Source organism: Vulpes lagopus, chromosome 12 (genome assembly GCF_018345385.1).
Source record: "Vulpes lagopus strain Blue_001 chromosome 12, ASM1834538v1, whole genome shotgun sequence".
Taxonomy (NCBI): domain Eukaryota; kingdom Metazoa; phylum Chordata; class Mammalia; order Carnivora; family Canidae; genus Vulpes; species Vulpes lagopus.
Genome location: NC_054835.1, coordinates 18836704 through 18849256, shown reverse-complemented (window position 1 = coordinate 18849256; position 12553 = coordinate 18836704). Strand labels below are relative to the sequence as shown.

General features: G+C 50.6%; 3 protein-coding genes across 4 annotated transcripts; 1 reads left to right on the top strand and 2 right to left on the bottom strand.

Moving 5' to 3' along the window:
• Nucleotides 1-47: 47 nt before the first annotated feature.
• On the top strand, nt 48-4762 carry TMEM199 (transmembrane protein 199). Its single transcript, XM_041724402.1, has 6 exons — nt 48-284; nt 1737-1810; nt 2138-2227; nt 2739-2781; nt 2993-3105; nt 3413-4762. Exons 1-6 carry the CDS (start codon nt 74-76, stop codon nt 3506-3508), a joined length of 627 nt encoding a protein of 208 aa, XP_041580336.1. The 5' UTR covers nt 48-73; the 3' UTR covers nt 3509-4762.
• A 1944-nt stretch (nt 4763-6706) lies between these two features.
• SEBOX (SEBOX homeobox) lies at nt 6707-9453 on the bottom strand. 2 transcript variants are annotated; one of them, XM_041724404.1, is made up of 3 exons: nt 8256-9453; nt 7924-8084; nt 6707-7790 (listed from the first exon to the last, which is right to left on the bottom strand). In XM_041724404.1, the coding sequence occupies exons 1-3, from the start codon at nt 8284-8286 to the stop codon at nt 7410-7412; spliced, it is 573 nt and encodes a 190-aa protein (XP_041580338.1). In that variant the 5' UTR covers nt 8287-9453; the 3' UTR covers nt 6707-7409. The 2 variants fall into 2 exon arrangements, with proteins under 2 accessions (XP_041580338.1, XP_041580337.1); XM_041724403.1 differs by lacking the exon at nt 8256-9453 and having other exon boundaries at nt 7924-8246.
• Nucleotides 9454-9600: 147 nt separating this feature from the next.
• On the bottom strand, nt 9601-12544 carry VTN (vitronectin). The gene is made up of 8 exons (XM_041724400.1): nt 12381-12544; nt 12168-12287; nt 11768-12091; nt 11548-11687; nt 11132-11288; nt 10797-10949; nt 10040-10381; nt 9601-9797 (listed from the first exon to the last, which is right to left on the bottom strand). Exons 1-8 carry the CDS (start codon nt 12442-12444, stop codon nt 9703-9705), a joined length of 1395 nt encoding a protein of 464 aa, XP_041580334.1. The 5' UTR covers nt 12445-12544; the 3' UTR covers nt 9601-9702.
• Between the last annotated feature and the right edge of the window lie 9 nt (nt 12545-12553).

The following is a 12553-nucleotide window of genomic DNA, read 5'->3' as shown; positions in this document are numbered from 1 at the left end:
GCGGCAGGCTCCTTCCGGCGCGCGGTGGGCGGAAGTCCCGGCCCCGCGTCACCTGACCCTAAGTCCGGTGGACATGGCGTCTTGCCTGCTTGCGGGTGATCGGCTGGTGCGCGCTTTGGCTCCCGGTGGGGAGCTGGAGCCAGAGCAGCTGCCCCGGAAGCTGCGTGCAGAACTTGAAGCCGTGCTGGGGGAGAAGCACAAGGACGGTGATTTTCCCAGTGGCCCCTCGCGCCTGGTTCCCTTCCGCCTGATCCGAGATCTGCATCAGTACCTGAGAGAGACGGGTGAGCCCCAGTCTCCAGCCCGGACTCACCTCCCTTTTTCCAGAGTCTTCTCCCACCTCTGGCATCGTTACGAGGGGGAAAAATGCCATCACTCTCCGTCACCCGCGGAATGGTCATCTAACCAACCCCAAGAGTCACCTCATAAACCGTAGGGCAATACACTCCCTTAACAGCTTCCGTGGATGGGGCTTTCTCGGGATGGCAGAATTTTCTTGTGCCGTTTCTGCTCTCTTGAGAGTCTCCCCTTCACTACGCAGCCCACTCCGGGCCGCCTGACCTTTGAGGAGGTCTAGTTTTAAACCGGTACCGCCGCACAAGTTCAATTTCTTAAAAGCCACATTAGAAAATGACGTAGGATAGTGAGCTTGTCCTGTTTGGAAATCTGGATTTCTTTCCATCTCAAAAGCAAGCCAAATCTGATAGGGTTTTTTATTTTTCTCTTTTTCTTTTTTTTTTTTTTTTTCTTCCACGTAGGATGATGGAAAGCCCTATTGAAAGACCTGACCTGGGAGTAGCATCTGAGTGCTAGTCCTAGCTCTGCCACAAAGTCCTCTTGGAGAATTCATTTCTTTTCCTTGGGTCTCAGTTCCCTTAACTGTAAAGGAAGGGAATAGGACAAACTAGTTTGTAAGCTCTTTTGCCAGAGTTAACATAGCCTATTCAGAGGTACAAAGGGTAGAACACTCATCTATTAGAACTAAAACATACTTGATGACAAAGATACTTAATTCATTACTTTGTACTATGACAGTCTAAAGATGCTTTCCTTCGTTACTTACCTACACACAAAAACTTTGATATTTTATATCATTCAGTTCAAAGACATTCCTAAAGTCCTTTGTAACTTCATATTTGACCCATGGACTATTTTAAAATGTATTTCTAAATGTTTAAACATATGGAAAATTTATCATTATGCCTGTTATTGATTTCAGATTCAATTGCATTATGAACAGAGACCATAACTCTGTGATGATTTCAATTCATTGAAATCTGTTGAGACTTGTTTTACAATCCAGCATACGGTCAATTAGAATAAATGTTACATGTATATTTGAAGAAAAAAAAAAGAACTAAAACATACCTTAATGATCATCTAGTACACTGTTCTCTGAGCATTTACCATCACTGTGACTTAAATCTATTTACGGCAGTTCTATTGTGGCCACAGCATGACTTAATCTAAAGGTAAACTTAAGTGGCTTACGTGTTAGCTGTGACGTGAGCAAGATAATTGAGAGCTAACACTTAAAGTCAGCTATGTGCACTAAGAGATATTTATGTGGAATTGTTCTTGATTCTTCTCAGTTGAAAATGAGCTTCGAAATGAATTAGGAATAGCCATGTTTTATTTTGATAGGAAAAAGCAGAAGGGCCAGGCCCTTTTCTGATCTTAATCCTTCAAGCTCAATTCTACGGGTCATTATGTTTGTGGAAATCTTTTCTTCCTAGGTTCCACATTATACCTTCATGAGCTCCTAGAAGGCAGTGAAATCTATCTCCCAGAGGTTGTGAAGCCTCCTCGGGTATGTAAAAGATATATTTGTGAGAAGGGGTGTTGACTAAATTAGACTTATTCACAGTACATTCAGATTTATGAAACAGCCTTTGGGCTCAAAAGTTTGTCTTTTAAATCCTTGAGGGCTGGGGTGGGGAAACTGGATATCATCCTCCCGGCTTGACAGCTTGGAAAGTAGATCCAAAAAAAAACCAGGTTCCAAAGGAGGGGAGGCAGAACTAGTACATGGGTCTCTTGGCACCCTTAGCAGTGCTTTGCCCCCTGAAACCAATGATTGTGGCATGGTTTTCTAGCAAGCTGGGAATATTCTTCTCCTTTGATTTTTCTGCCTCAGAACCCAGAACTAGTTGCCCGTTTGGAGAAGATTAAGATACAGCTGGCCAATGAGGAATATAAGCGGATCACATACAATGTCACCTGTCAGGTAAGGGCCTGTTCTTCAATACAAGGACTGAGTAGCCCCTGCAAGCAGAGCCCTGCACTGAAGAGGTACAGAGGGGAAAAAATACCACAGAAGCTTGGTTTTTATACCTATCAGGGACCATAGAAGTTCTGTGCTGCATACAAACCTAATATTCCCACCTCATTTACTGAGACTCAGGGCTCAGGTGGTGACTGATTCTTAAAAGTTGTGGAGCTAGAGATAAGCCTTAGAGCCTTTCTTCTGACAGGGCTCCCTGTCATTCTGTGGCATGTTCCTGCCCTAGAGCAGAAGAGGAATGGGTGGGTACTGGGAACCTATGTCCTTTCTCTGAAATGTCTGATCTGTGATCCACAAAAAAAAATCCAGCTGGTCCCAGACAACAGAATCCATCGAGAAGGCAGAGTTAATGTTTTGGGAAATAAAGAGAGCAGAGCCCGGATTGACAAATGAATACTCTGGACTGCCTCTGAGCTGCTTCCATTTGGAATCATTTGTGTTTTCTTTTCCCCAGGATTCAAGGCATGGTGGGACTCTTAGTGACCTGGGAAAGCAAGGTGAAGTACTGGGAAATCACCCTGTAAGCCTCTCCCCTGGGAGGGGTTGGTCACAGCCCTTCTTCCCACCCCAGTGCCCTGGGTTTAAACCTGAGCTATTCAGGCTTGACATATGAGGGAAACCCAATTGATAGGGGAGGTAGCCCTGATATAAGAGGGCCTTGTGGAGGATGCTGACCTAAAGGTTTCTTCCTTGGCTTTTTCCCTGAAGTGAGGTCAGTGAAAGCGCTGGTCATCACCATCTTCAACTTTATTGTCACGGTGGCAGCTGCCTTCGTCTGCACTTACCTTGGAAGTCAATATATCTTCACAGAAATGGCCTCAGTAAGTAGGCACTGGGCAGGGCAAGGTGCCCTGGGTGGGAGTGTTGGTGGGAGAGGGAGGACATATGTGAAGGTGCCTTGAACAAGTTAGATGTTAAATATTTATGCAGCGAACAAGAGGAACATTTGAGCTGCCCTGCAGTCGTGGGTACCTCAAAAGAGAATCCAGATCCTCTTTTCTTCCCTTCCTCCCAATTTATGGGCTGGGTTTTCTTCCCTTCCCCCCATCTTTTCTAGAAGTGCTGGAGGCTGCAGAGCTGGATGCTGGCCTGCATCCCCTAAGCCTGGTTCTCTCTCTCTCTCCCCAGCGAGTACTAGCTGCATTGATCGTGGCCTCCGTGGTGGGCCTGGCCGAGCTGTATGTCATGGTGCGGGCGATGGAAGGCGAGTTGGGAGAGCTTTAACTCATGGTTCATTGTCAAAGTCTGGAGCAGGTTTTGGGGGACTTCAGGCTCCCAGCTGCCTGACTCAGAGTCAACCTATCAGGCTCTTTGTCCATAACTCCGGTTAGTCAGAGAGCTGTACCAAGGCTGTTCCTGCCGGAGCCCTGTCCTCTGTCAGTTTCCAGAGGGGCAGGAAAAGAGACTCAGAAAAGAACTGCTCTTTCAGTTCCTTCTCCTGAACCCAGTGCCCATCTGCCTTCTCTAGTCCATCTCGGCACTGCCAAAGCTGGGGTTTTTTTTTTCTATCAGGAGTAAAGGGAATCCAGGTCTTCCCAAAGTAGACCATACTGTCTTGAACCTCCCCAGGTACACAAATCAATGGTCATCCTTGCTTCAAAGATGCTTCACACAGACCTGTAATTTAGATCAGTAACCTCCAAAAAAGCAGAAAGGATTCCTTTTCTCTAGTTTGTTTGGGAAGAGGAACTGATCACAGGTTATTAAATAAGAGAAGGACAGGTTGGTACAAGGATGGTGAAATTGGGAACTAAGCTGCCACATTTCCAGAATCTTAGTTTCGGTCTTCATCCTCTCCTGGCCTTTTTCAGATTTTCTATATGCTTTTACCTGTCTCTTCCACTCACCAACCCTCCTCAAACTTCTCACCTTTCCATCACCCTTTGCTCTGCCTCCAAAAATGAAAACAATTCAGATGGCAAAACAGTATGTCTGCTTTTAATTGAAAATCTCCTGTGCTTGTATATGTTGGTGGGAAGAGTATCCCTACTGTGGATTATCTCAGCTGATAAAGGGAGATGTTCTTTGTAGATATGGACTGTTTCCAGATTTAACTGTATATGTGAATATGAATAAGCATACACATGAATATGTATATGTAACATTATAAATACATGTACGTATTATCCGTTAGCCTAATGGGGTAGGTTTTATGTAGGTTCTTAAAATGTCTGAGTTTAGGGGAGTGCGAAAAATAGTTTGTTAAGTGTGCACAGCTGAGTAATTGCTTTATGTGATTACTTTTGGTCTTTGTAACAATCCTGGAGGTTGGAAGAGGAAATGGCTTTAGGCCCCTTTTCCCAAAGACAAAACTGAGGCTGAGAAAGATCAGATGATCTTTCCTTCTCTGTTCTGAAGTCTGAAATTCTGTGTAATGTTAAACTTCTAGGAACTTAGATTAGTAGGCATACTGATAGAATCTGTGTAAAGGTACTTAAAAACTATCAGCAATAGTTATTTATCCAATAAATATTTACTGTATCCCCTGTATTCTTCTTTCAAATCTTGTGACAACACAGAAGCCCAAAGATTCCTCAGTTCTTTTTTTGTTTTTTTTTTTTTTTTTAAGATTTTATTTATTCATGAGAGACACACCGAGAGAGAGAGAGAGAGAGAGAGAGAGAGAGAGGCAGAGGGAGAATCAGGCTCCATTCAGGGAGCCCCATGTGGGACTCGATCCCAGGACCTCAGGATCACGCCCTGAACTGAGCCACCCAGGCATCCCTCAGTGTCTGTTTGTAATGGTATACTCCTTTCCATTTGTTCACACTATGAAATCCTGTGGTCTTTGGTCTTCCTCCCCGACCCCCTCACCCCCAGGATACTCATGGGACACCTGGGTGGCTCAGTTAGTTAAGCATCTGAATCATGAGTTCAGTTCAGGTCATGATCTCATGGGTTGTGAAACTGAGCCCCAAATCAGGTGCCACATTCAGCAGGGAGTCTACTTGAGTCTCTCCCTCCCTCTCCCTCTGCCCTGGCCCTGCTCACTTTCTGTCTCTCTCTAAAACAAATAAATCTTTTTAAAAAGAAAGAAAGAAATTACATGCTTGTTGGTTCAGTAGACATTTGTTCTAGTGTTTGTCAGTTTCTGCTTGATACATAACCAGCCTGAACTTCTCTAGACAGCACATGAGAGAGAGGAAAGCTTTCATTCCTTCTGTTCCACCATAGATCACTTTGTTGAGAAATCTTAGAATTTCTATGTTGAAAAAAATGTCAACTGTGAGAAAAAGTGCAGGTGGCATTTTATAATGTCTGTAGCAACCCAGACCATTTAAGACCGAGTTTAAAAGCCACACTGAATTTTTGTGGAGATTCATGGCTATACTACTTGCTCCTATAGCCTTAAGCTTTCACATACCCCCAGATAACTGGATTGGAAGGTTGGAAGACTTGTAAATGTTAGATGAAGAACAGGCCTCTCGAACAGCTTCTGACCCGGGGCATCCTCTCACCTGACATTGGAGTCATTCCACACACACACACACACACACACACACACACACACCCCTTTCACTAGAATGGGGTCCTTACCTGATCCCAAGCCTCTACTCACAAGCCAATGGGCTTCTGTGGCATTGAACACTTATTGAGAGCTCCTTTATGAGCCGAGTACTGTGCCAGCTTCTGGAGATCAAGAGGTAGAAGACCTAGTTCCTGCCAAGGAAATCTTTCCTGTGCAAAGTGTTTTCCATGTGCAGGGGCTAAGTTGGAGATAGCAATCAGGCGGTCTGTTCTCCGGTTCTTGTCGCAGAGAACTCTGCTCCCAGCTACTTCCTCTATATCTCAATGCTCCATATTTTTTTCCAGCGCAGTCTGGGCCTGGGACTTCCCAGGGCAAAAGGGGGGTGCTTGGCAGGAGGCCAAAGGAACAAGAAGTTTGGGGCCTTCCCAGTCTCCTAGCCTATTGTATGGAGATGAAAGGCAACTCAGGTGAATTGAGAGCTTTTATAATATGTCACAGCACGTGAAGCCTTTCACTTAATACTGCTTCTTATCCCCATAATGGAAAGAAGACAAGTATTATCACCCCCTTTTTGCAGGCTCATATACTTTCAGAGAGTTGCAAGGTTACGTAGTAAAGCCAGGATTCGAATACCCTAGACTGATTGCAAACTACATGCTTTTTTGGAGCAGAGCAACTCCGAAGTAGAGGCAGCTGGAGCATCCTGGAACCAGTGGGAAGAAAGAGCAGAACGTGCCAGCAGAGCCTCCCATCTCTCTAGGGCCTGTCAGCCAGAGCCCTAAGCCCTTCAATTAACCATCCTTCTAACTAATCCCAGTAGAATCCTGGGTAATGCCTCCCACCCAGGATCTGTGTGGAACCTGGCCCTATTTAGGGATTAGGTGATGGAGATACATTTCAAAAGCAAACGGCGCTTGTCCTTATTCGTTTGCAGCACACAACAATCCAGATTAAGGTATAGAGTTTGGGTTTTATTTGGAGATTAGTTGGTAATACAGATGATGGTGATACAAAAACCCAATGTTGCCAGAGTGCATACCCCCACCCCCTGCTAAATCTGTCAGGTTGTCTCCACAGCCTCAGGTCAGAGGGCAACCAATCTGATCTCTGTGAAAATTAAATGAACATAAGCCCCGGGCTCCTCTTTCTACTTTATTCCTTTGATAGGACTTCCTCTTCAGATCCATGGTTCTGATTAATTTGTCTAGGTGGGAATAGTTCAGAAGAGGGGGGCTGGTTCCTAACAGTCTGGAATGAGTTTCAGTGCTCTCCTCACCTAACTCAGCAGTTAGTTAGCCAATGGCCTGAAAGTGAGGAGGGGCTGCCTATTCTTTAGAGGAAGGAGGTATTGTCAGCTGGGGTAAGAAGAACTGGTGGCCAAGCCTGGCCTGAGAGGTTGAAAACAGGGCCCTCGCCTCATTTCTCTGAAGGTACCTTTTGCCACGGCAACAGGCAGGGCGCTGGATGCTAAAGCCCAGCCCTGGTGACTCTGGGCTGGCCTGGAAGACAGGGGAGGGATCCCTGAGCTAACCTTCCTTCCGATAAGAGAACTTCCTTGTGTAAAAGGAGGGGCAGGGGATCTCTGATATGTTCAGTCCTAAGGGGCAGGGTGGGCTGCAGAGCCAGAAGAGTGGTCTCACAAGTTCTAGACTTAGATTAGGAGTGGTCCAGGTTGGTGACAATGGCCGAGGCATAGATGAGGTCCGATAAGCTGCCCAATGAGGTCTGGGTAGTGGCTCGCTCTGAAGAAAGGTGGACCCCTGATGCTCCAGCTGGTCCCCATGGGGCTACAGCTTTAGCCCCTGCCCAACCTTGCCCTGGACCCAAGCCAGGAGCTGGGCAGGAAGCTTGTCGACACATTGAGGCACACTGAGGCGTGTTGTTGGAGGGCGGATGCTGGCCTAGTGTTGGGGGCTCCCGGGACTGCTGGAGGGTATCTGGAAGAGAATGGGCTCTCTGGGTGTGTTCAGGCCTGGGGCTTAGGCCTCCTGCCTTCCTATTCTTGATTCTCTTGGCCCGGCGGTTCTGGAACCACACCTGGTAAGGGAAAAAGGAATCTCTTTGGGCTCCAGCTCGCCCTCCCCCGGGTACCAGGAGAGCAAAACCTGGAAGCAGGATACTCAGAGATAGGGGGCTGAGCAAGAGTACCGCCACCCTGAGGGAAGCTCACCTGTATCTTGTCCTCAGGAAGGCAGGTGACCCGAGCCAGGTGCTCACGGGTGCCAATGTCAGGGTAGGGCCATGCTGCAAACACCCGTTCCAGCTCCAGCAGCTGCCCTCTGCTGAAGGTAGTCCGCTTTCTCCGGTGGGAACCCAGCCCACTGGCATGGCCTGTAGGCCAGAGTAGGGAGGTCAAGCCAGGACTCCCTGTGAGAGCCTCCATCCCAGACTCAAAACCCCCCAGCAGGCCCTGAAGCCCCTACTCCCCTCCCCCCACTGCAGCCTCCCCCCATCACACCTTCCCCACGTTCTCCCCCTGCCCCCCTGTCCCCACCAGATCACCTGTTGAGAGTGCATCCACAGGGCTGGCCATGAAGCTAGCAGAGAATGAGGAGCCAGAAGGCCATGCCAAGGCTGTGCCCACGCCACACCCCTCCTCATGGGTTTTATCCTGCTCAGAGGACTGGCCCCGCCTCCAGGAGGAGAGACGTTTCAAGTCCAGCTGGAGGGGAGCAGAGCCATCCCAGAGGAAAGGGGAGACCAGGGGCAATCTTGGGGCTTGGGTGGTATAAATGGGGCAAAACTTCCATGGCCCCTGCTCCTCCAGAGCTTCATAAAGGAAGCTGGCCTGAGTCCCCACTCCTTACACTGCAAACTGGCAGCCTGTGTCTGAAATCCTGTATTTTGTGAAGATCTTCCCTGGACTTGCTCCAGGAAGCCAAAACAATTCCTCTCTCGAATGCTCTCGTGCTTTACCTGTGCCTTCTGGAGCCCTTAGTGCCCTAGTGCTGGCTGCCTGCAGGGGAGAACAGGCAGAGTCCTGTGCCACAGCTGAAGGGCAGGCTGGTGAAGCTGGGCAGGATAAGGATGATGACAAGGGAATGGCAGGTGAACTGCAACCACCTTGCCCTCAGCCGGGCTGGGGAGCAGACATTACCACCAGCTTGGCCCCAGGTGGGCTTTAGAGATCTGTCTGCATCTTACCCTTCCTCCATGGCCCCTTGAAAGCCCATATGGGCTCCTTAGAGTCCACGATCCTAGAACCAGAAGAGATTCCACAGGTACAATCAAGGTGTTCTAAGATTAGATGTTTGTACCGAATATTCATCCTTGTAAGTCTTCTGAGTCACTCTTCTAAGAAATGGGTGCATATGAATTTCCTTTGAGTTCTTGTCCTTCCTTCTCATAACCTCAGTGCTCCACACCCCAGACCCAAGATGGAGGCCTCAAAGAAAGGCTCATCCTTGGGGTAGGTTTTGGGGAGCACACCAATTCCCTAGGCTAACCACACTGCAGGCTCAGGATGGGCAGAAAAGCTGAACTAAAACCCCACCCCCTCTGCCCCTTCTCTCTCCTCCAAGACCTTAGTCAAGTCCAAGAGGCGAAAAAGCCCAGGGCAGGGAGGGGCACTTGGTAGCAGCTCCTGTCATCATCAGTGGGGTTCAAGCTCCTGTTAATGTTGGTAGGTTGGTAGGGGCTGCTTAGCTCAAGAGGCAGGCTAGTACTCATGAGGCCCTCCCCAGCCCAAAGCTTTTCGGATTCACAGAGATGGCCTAAGCCCAACATGGACTGGACACAAGGATGCTCTCCTCCCCCAAGACATCATGACAGCTCAGCCTCCCCTCCTTTTCCCAAGCAGATCCCTGTCTCCTGCCTGTCCATTCCAGTCAGGACAGTAGTCTTAAACTCAGGGGCATAGGATCTTTATTGGGCTGGGAGAAAGAAGTTGAGGAGGAAGCAGTGGAGGGATCAGCTGTGTAGGCTCAGAGTCCTACTGGTGGCTGGGGGTTCAGCAGCCTAGCCAGTACTGGGCGATGGAGCGTGGGTAAGGAGGGCTCACTGTGTCCACTCGCCGTGTGCGAAGGTTGACTCGGTAGTACTTGTCTGGAAGAGAGGTCAGGAGAAGGTGTGTGAGGGCCAGCCTGGCCCTGCCCATTCCTGCCCTAAGAAAGAAAACCCAGGTCTCTCCTGGAAGGGTAGGTGAACATCCAAAATGCAGCTTAAGGGCTCACATCCTGGCTTTCTGGAGTCACCACCCAAGGGCCATGTTCAGCCCATGAGGACCAGGGACAGGAGAGGAGGGAAGACCAGCTAGACCAGCTACAGGGGATGGCAGAGGCTCCCACCTTCTGAGAAGAAGTAAACACTTTGGATGGGCTCACAGGTGGCCGGCACAAGCCAGTCCATGTCGTAGTCATCATAGTTGTAGGTGCCTAGGCCACTCTCCTCACTGGAGAACCAGGACAGCCAGGCTGAGCGGGATTGCCGCTGGGAGGTCCGGCTACGGCCTCGACCACGGTTACGGCGTGAACGGTAGCGTTTACGGTTGCGCCGCTTAGGATTCAGCTTCTTGACCCAGGATCGGGGTGCCGACCCTGAGATGTAGATGCGGCCAGCCATGGCTGCGTCCACCTGCCTAGGCAAACCAGGCCAGTCCTGGCTGATGAGCCCGGGCTCTCCAGCACCACCTGTGGCAGGGAATGGGTTAATGAGAGTCTTGGGAACATGTAGAGTTCATCTGGTGCCCAATGATGGGCTGTGCCTTGCCGAAGGACACAGCAAGCTCATGGCAGAGCACAGTGCCCAGGCCCTCTGACTCCCTCTTTGGTGCTCTTTCTCCTGGCCCTCCTTCACCTCTTCCCTCCCCACTTGCCTCAGCCACAGCCCCTCCTCTTGCTAGCTGTGCCCTTGGCTGTGCTAGGCAAAGTCCGAGATGTGGGATTGGGTGGACCTCCCCACAAAAGTCAACAGAAACAAAGTCTGGCCTGAGCAAACAGCTTTTGATCTGTAGCTCTGCAATCACAGCCCCCTCTGGCCAGCTGTGCCCTGCCCCTACCTGGGGGATCCCAGTGGGAGAAAGTGAGATTTGCCCTCCTTCCATACCAGAGGGTCTGTTCCAGAAGAGAAGCTCAAAGAAGGTCTCCCAGCTGTCCCTCTGCAGCAGGGCAAAGTGTTCAAACACTGTGGACAGGGAGCTGCCTTCACACTCCTCCTGACTGGGCTGCTGCTGGAACTCATACTCCCAGTACTGTCTCCCTGAGCGGGGAAGTGGGATGGGGGGGAGGCATGTGAGCAAGGCTGGAAAGGCAGCCCCAACCTGCTGAAGATAGGAGTTCCTGGCAGGGGGTGAGCACAATTCCACTCTGCCCCTCCAGAAGTGTGCAGGCAAACCTAGACGGCCCCACTGCCTGCCTTTCTCCCACCCACTCCCTTCATACCCTTGAAGAAGTAGACCCGCTCCCGACCACTGTAGCTGCGAGCAGGGAGAGCAAAGGCTGCGTCCACGTTGTCCGGAATGCCCTTGAAGCCTTCAGAGATGTTGCGGGGGTAATCTGGGTCCAGAACACCATCCTCGAAGCGCCAGTACCGACTACCCTAAGGGGCAGGGAAGGAGGAGGAGGGAGTGCGGAGGTGGCTGACTGGGTACAGGCAGAGTGCCCCACCCAAGGCAGCAGTCCCAATTCTAGGCTTGTCACCGGGGACCCGGAGCCTCGGGCTTCCCCATCCTCAAGAGGCCCAGCAGGGCCCACAGGCCAGGATCCAGCCTTCTTGCCCACCCTAGTCCTGGGCACAGCAGCCCTCAACCCCTGCCTAGATACCCCTGACCCTGACCCACATCCCCTGGCCCTGGTACCTTGAAGAGATAGGTCTTCCCCTGACAGTTGATGCGGGTGAAGGCTGCATCAATGGGGCCCTCAATGCCCCAGACATCTTGGATAAGCTTGGGGTACCCAGGTCTCACTGCCTTTTCATCCAGCTCATAACAGTACTGCCCTAGAGTGCAGGAGGCTGTGTGAGGGAGGGGATGTTCCGGGGGCAGACCCTGACCCACCAAGACTTGCCCCTGGAATCACCTCGGAAGGCGAAGAGGGAGCCATTCTTGAGGTCAGTGAAGGCATCAAAGGGTTTCCCACTACATAGCTCCTCCTCTGCTGCGGACTCAGAGATGTCTTGATCAGGGGCCTCAAGCACTAAGGTCCCCTGCCCGGGTCCTAGAGCCTCTTCCTCAGGGATCGGAATAGGTACCTGGGCAGGATGCTGTTCAGAGTGGGCCTGCAGGCCAGGGCTCAGGGTGGTACTCTCCAGCTGTGTGAGGACACTCTGTTCTCTGTTCCCCTCATGATAGTCAATGACCCCATACTCATCTTCTGGCAGAGCAAATACATCCCCACGAGTCACTGCAGGCAGAGTGGGTGGTGGTGAGTCTCCAGCTGCAGAGGGGACCCCAGGCCCACCCAACCCTTCTGGACGCACCTTGGGGTTTGCACTCGACCACGTAGTCCTCGCAGCAGCTCTGGTAGTAAGAGCAGAGCTCGTCGCACTGACACTTCCTGTCAGCATTGAAGCCCTCTGTGCAGCGGCCCTTGCATGATTCTGTGGGGAGGAGGTGTCAGTTGGCATGGCCAAGCCCAGACCACCATTGCCCACCCTTCACTGGCCCAAATAGTCACCAGCGCCCTCTTGTACCTTGGTCAGCCAGAACAACCCATGCCAGCAGGGCTAGCACCAGCAGGGGCCTGGGGAATGCCATGGTAGGGCTGCTAGCTTCTAGCCCTGAACTGGGCTCTATGCGGTCTCCACTGTGATGCCTGAGGAAGGGAGGGAAGAGGTGGGGACAGGGAGGGAGGGAGCCAGAGAAG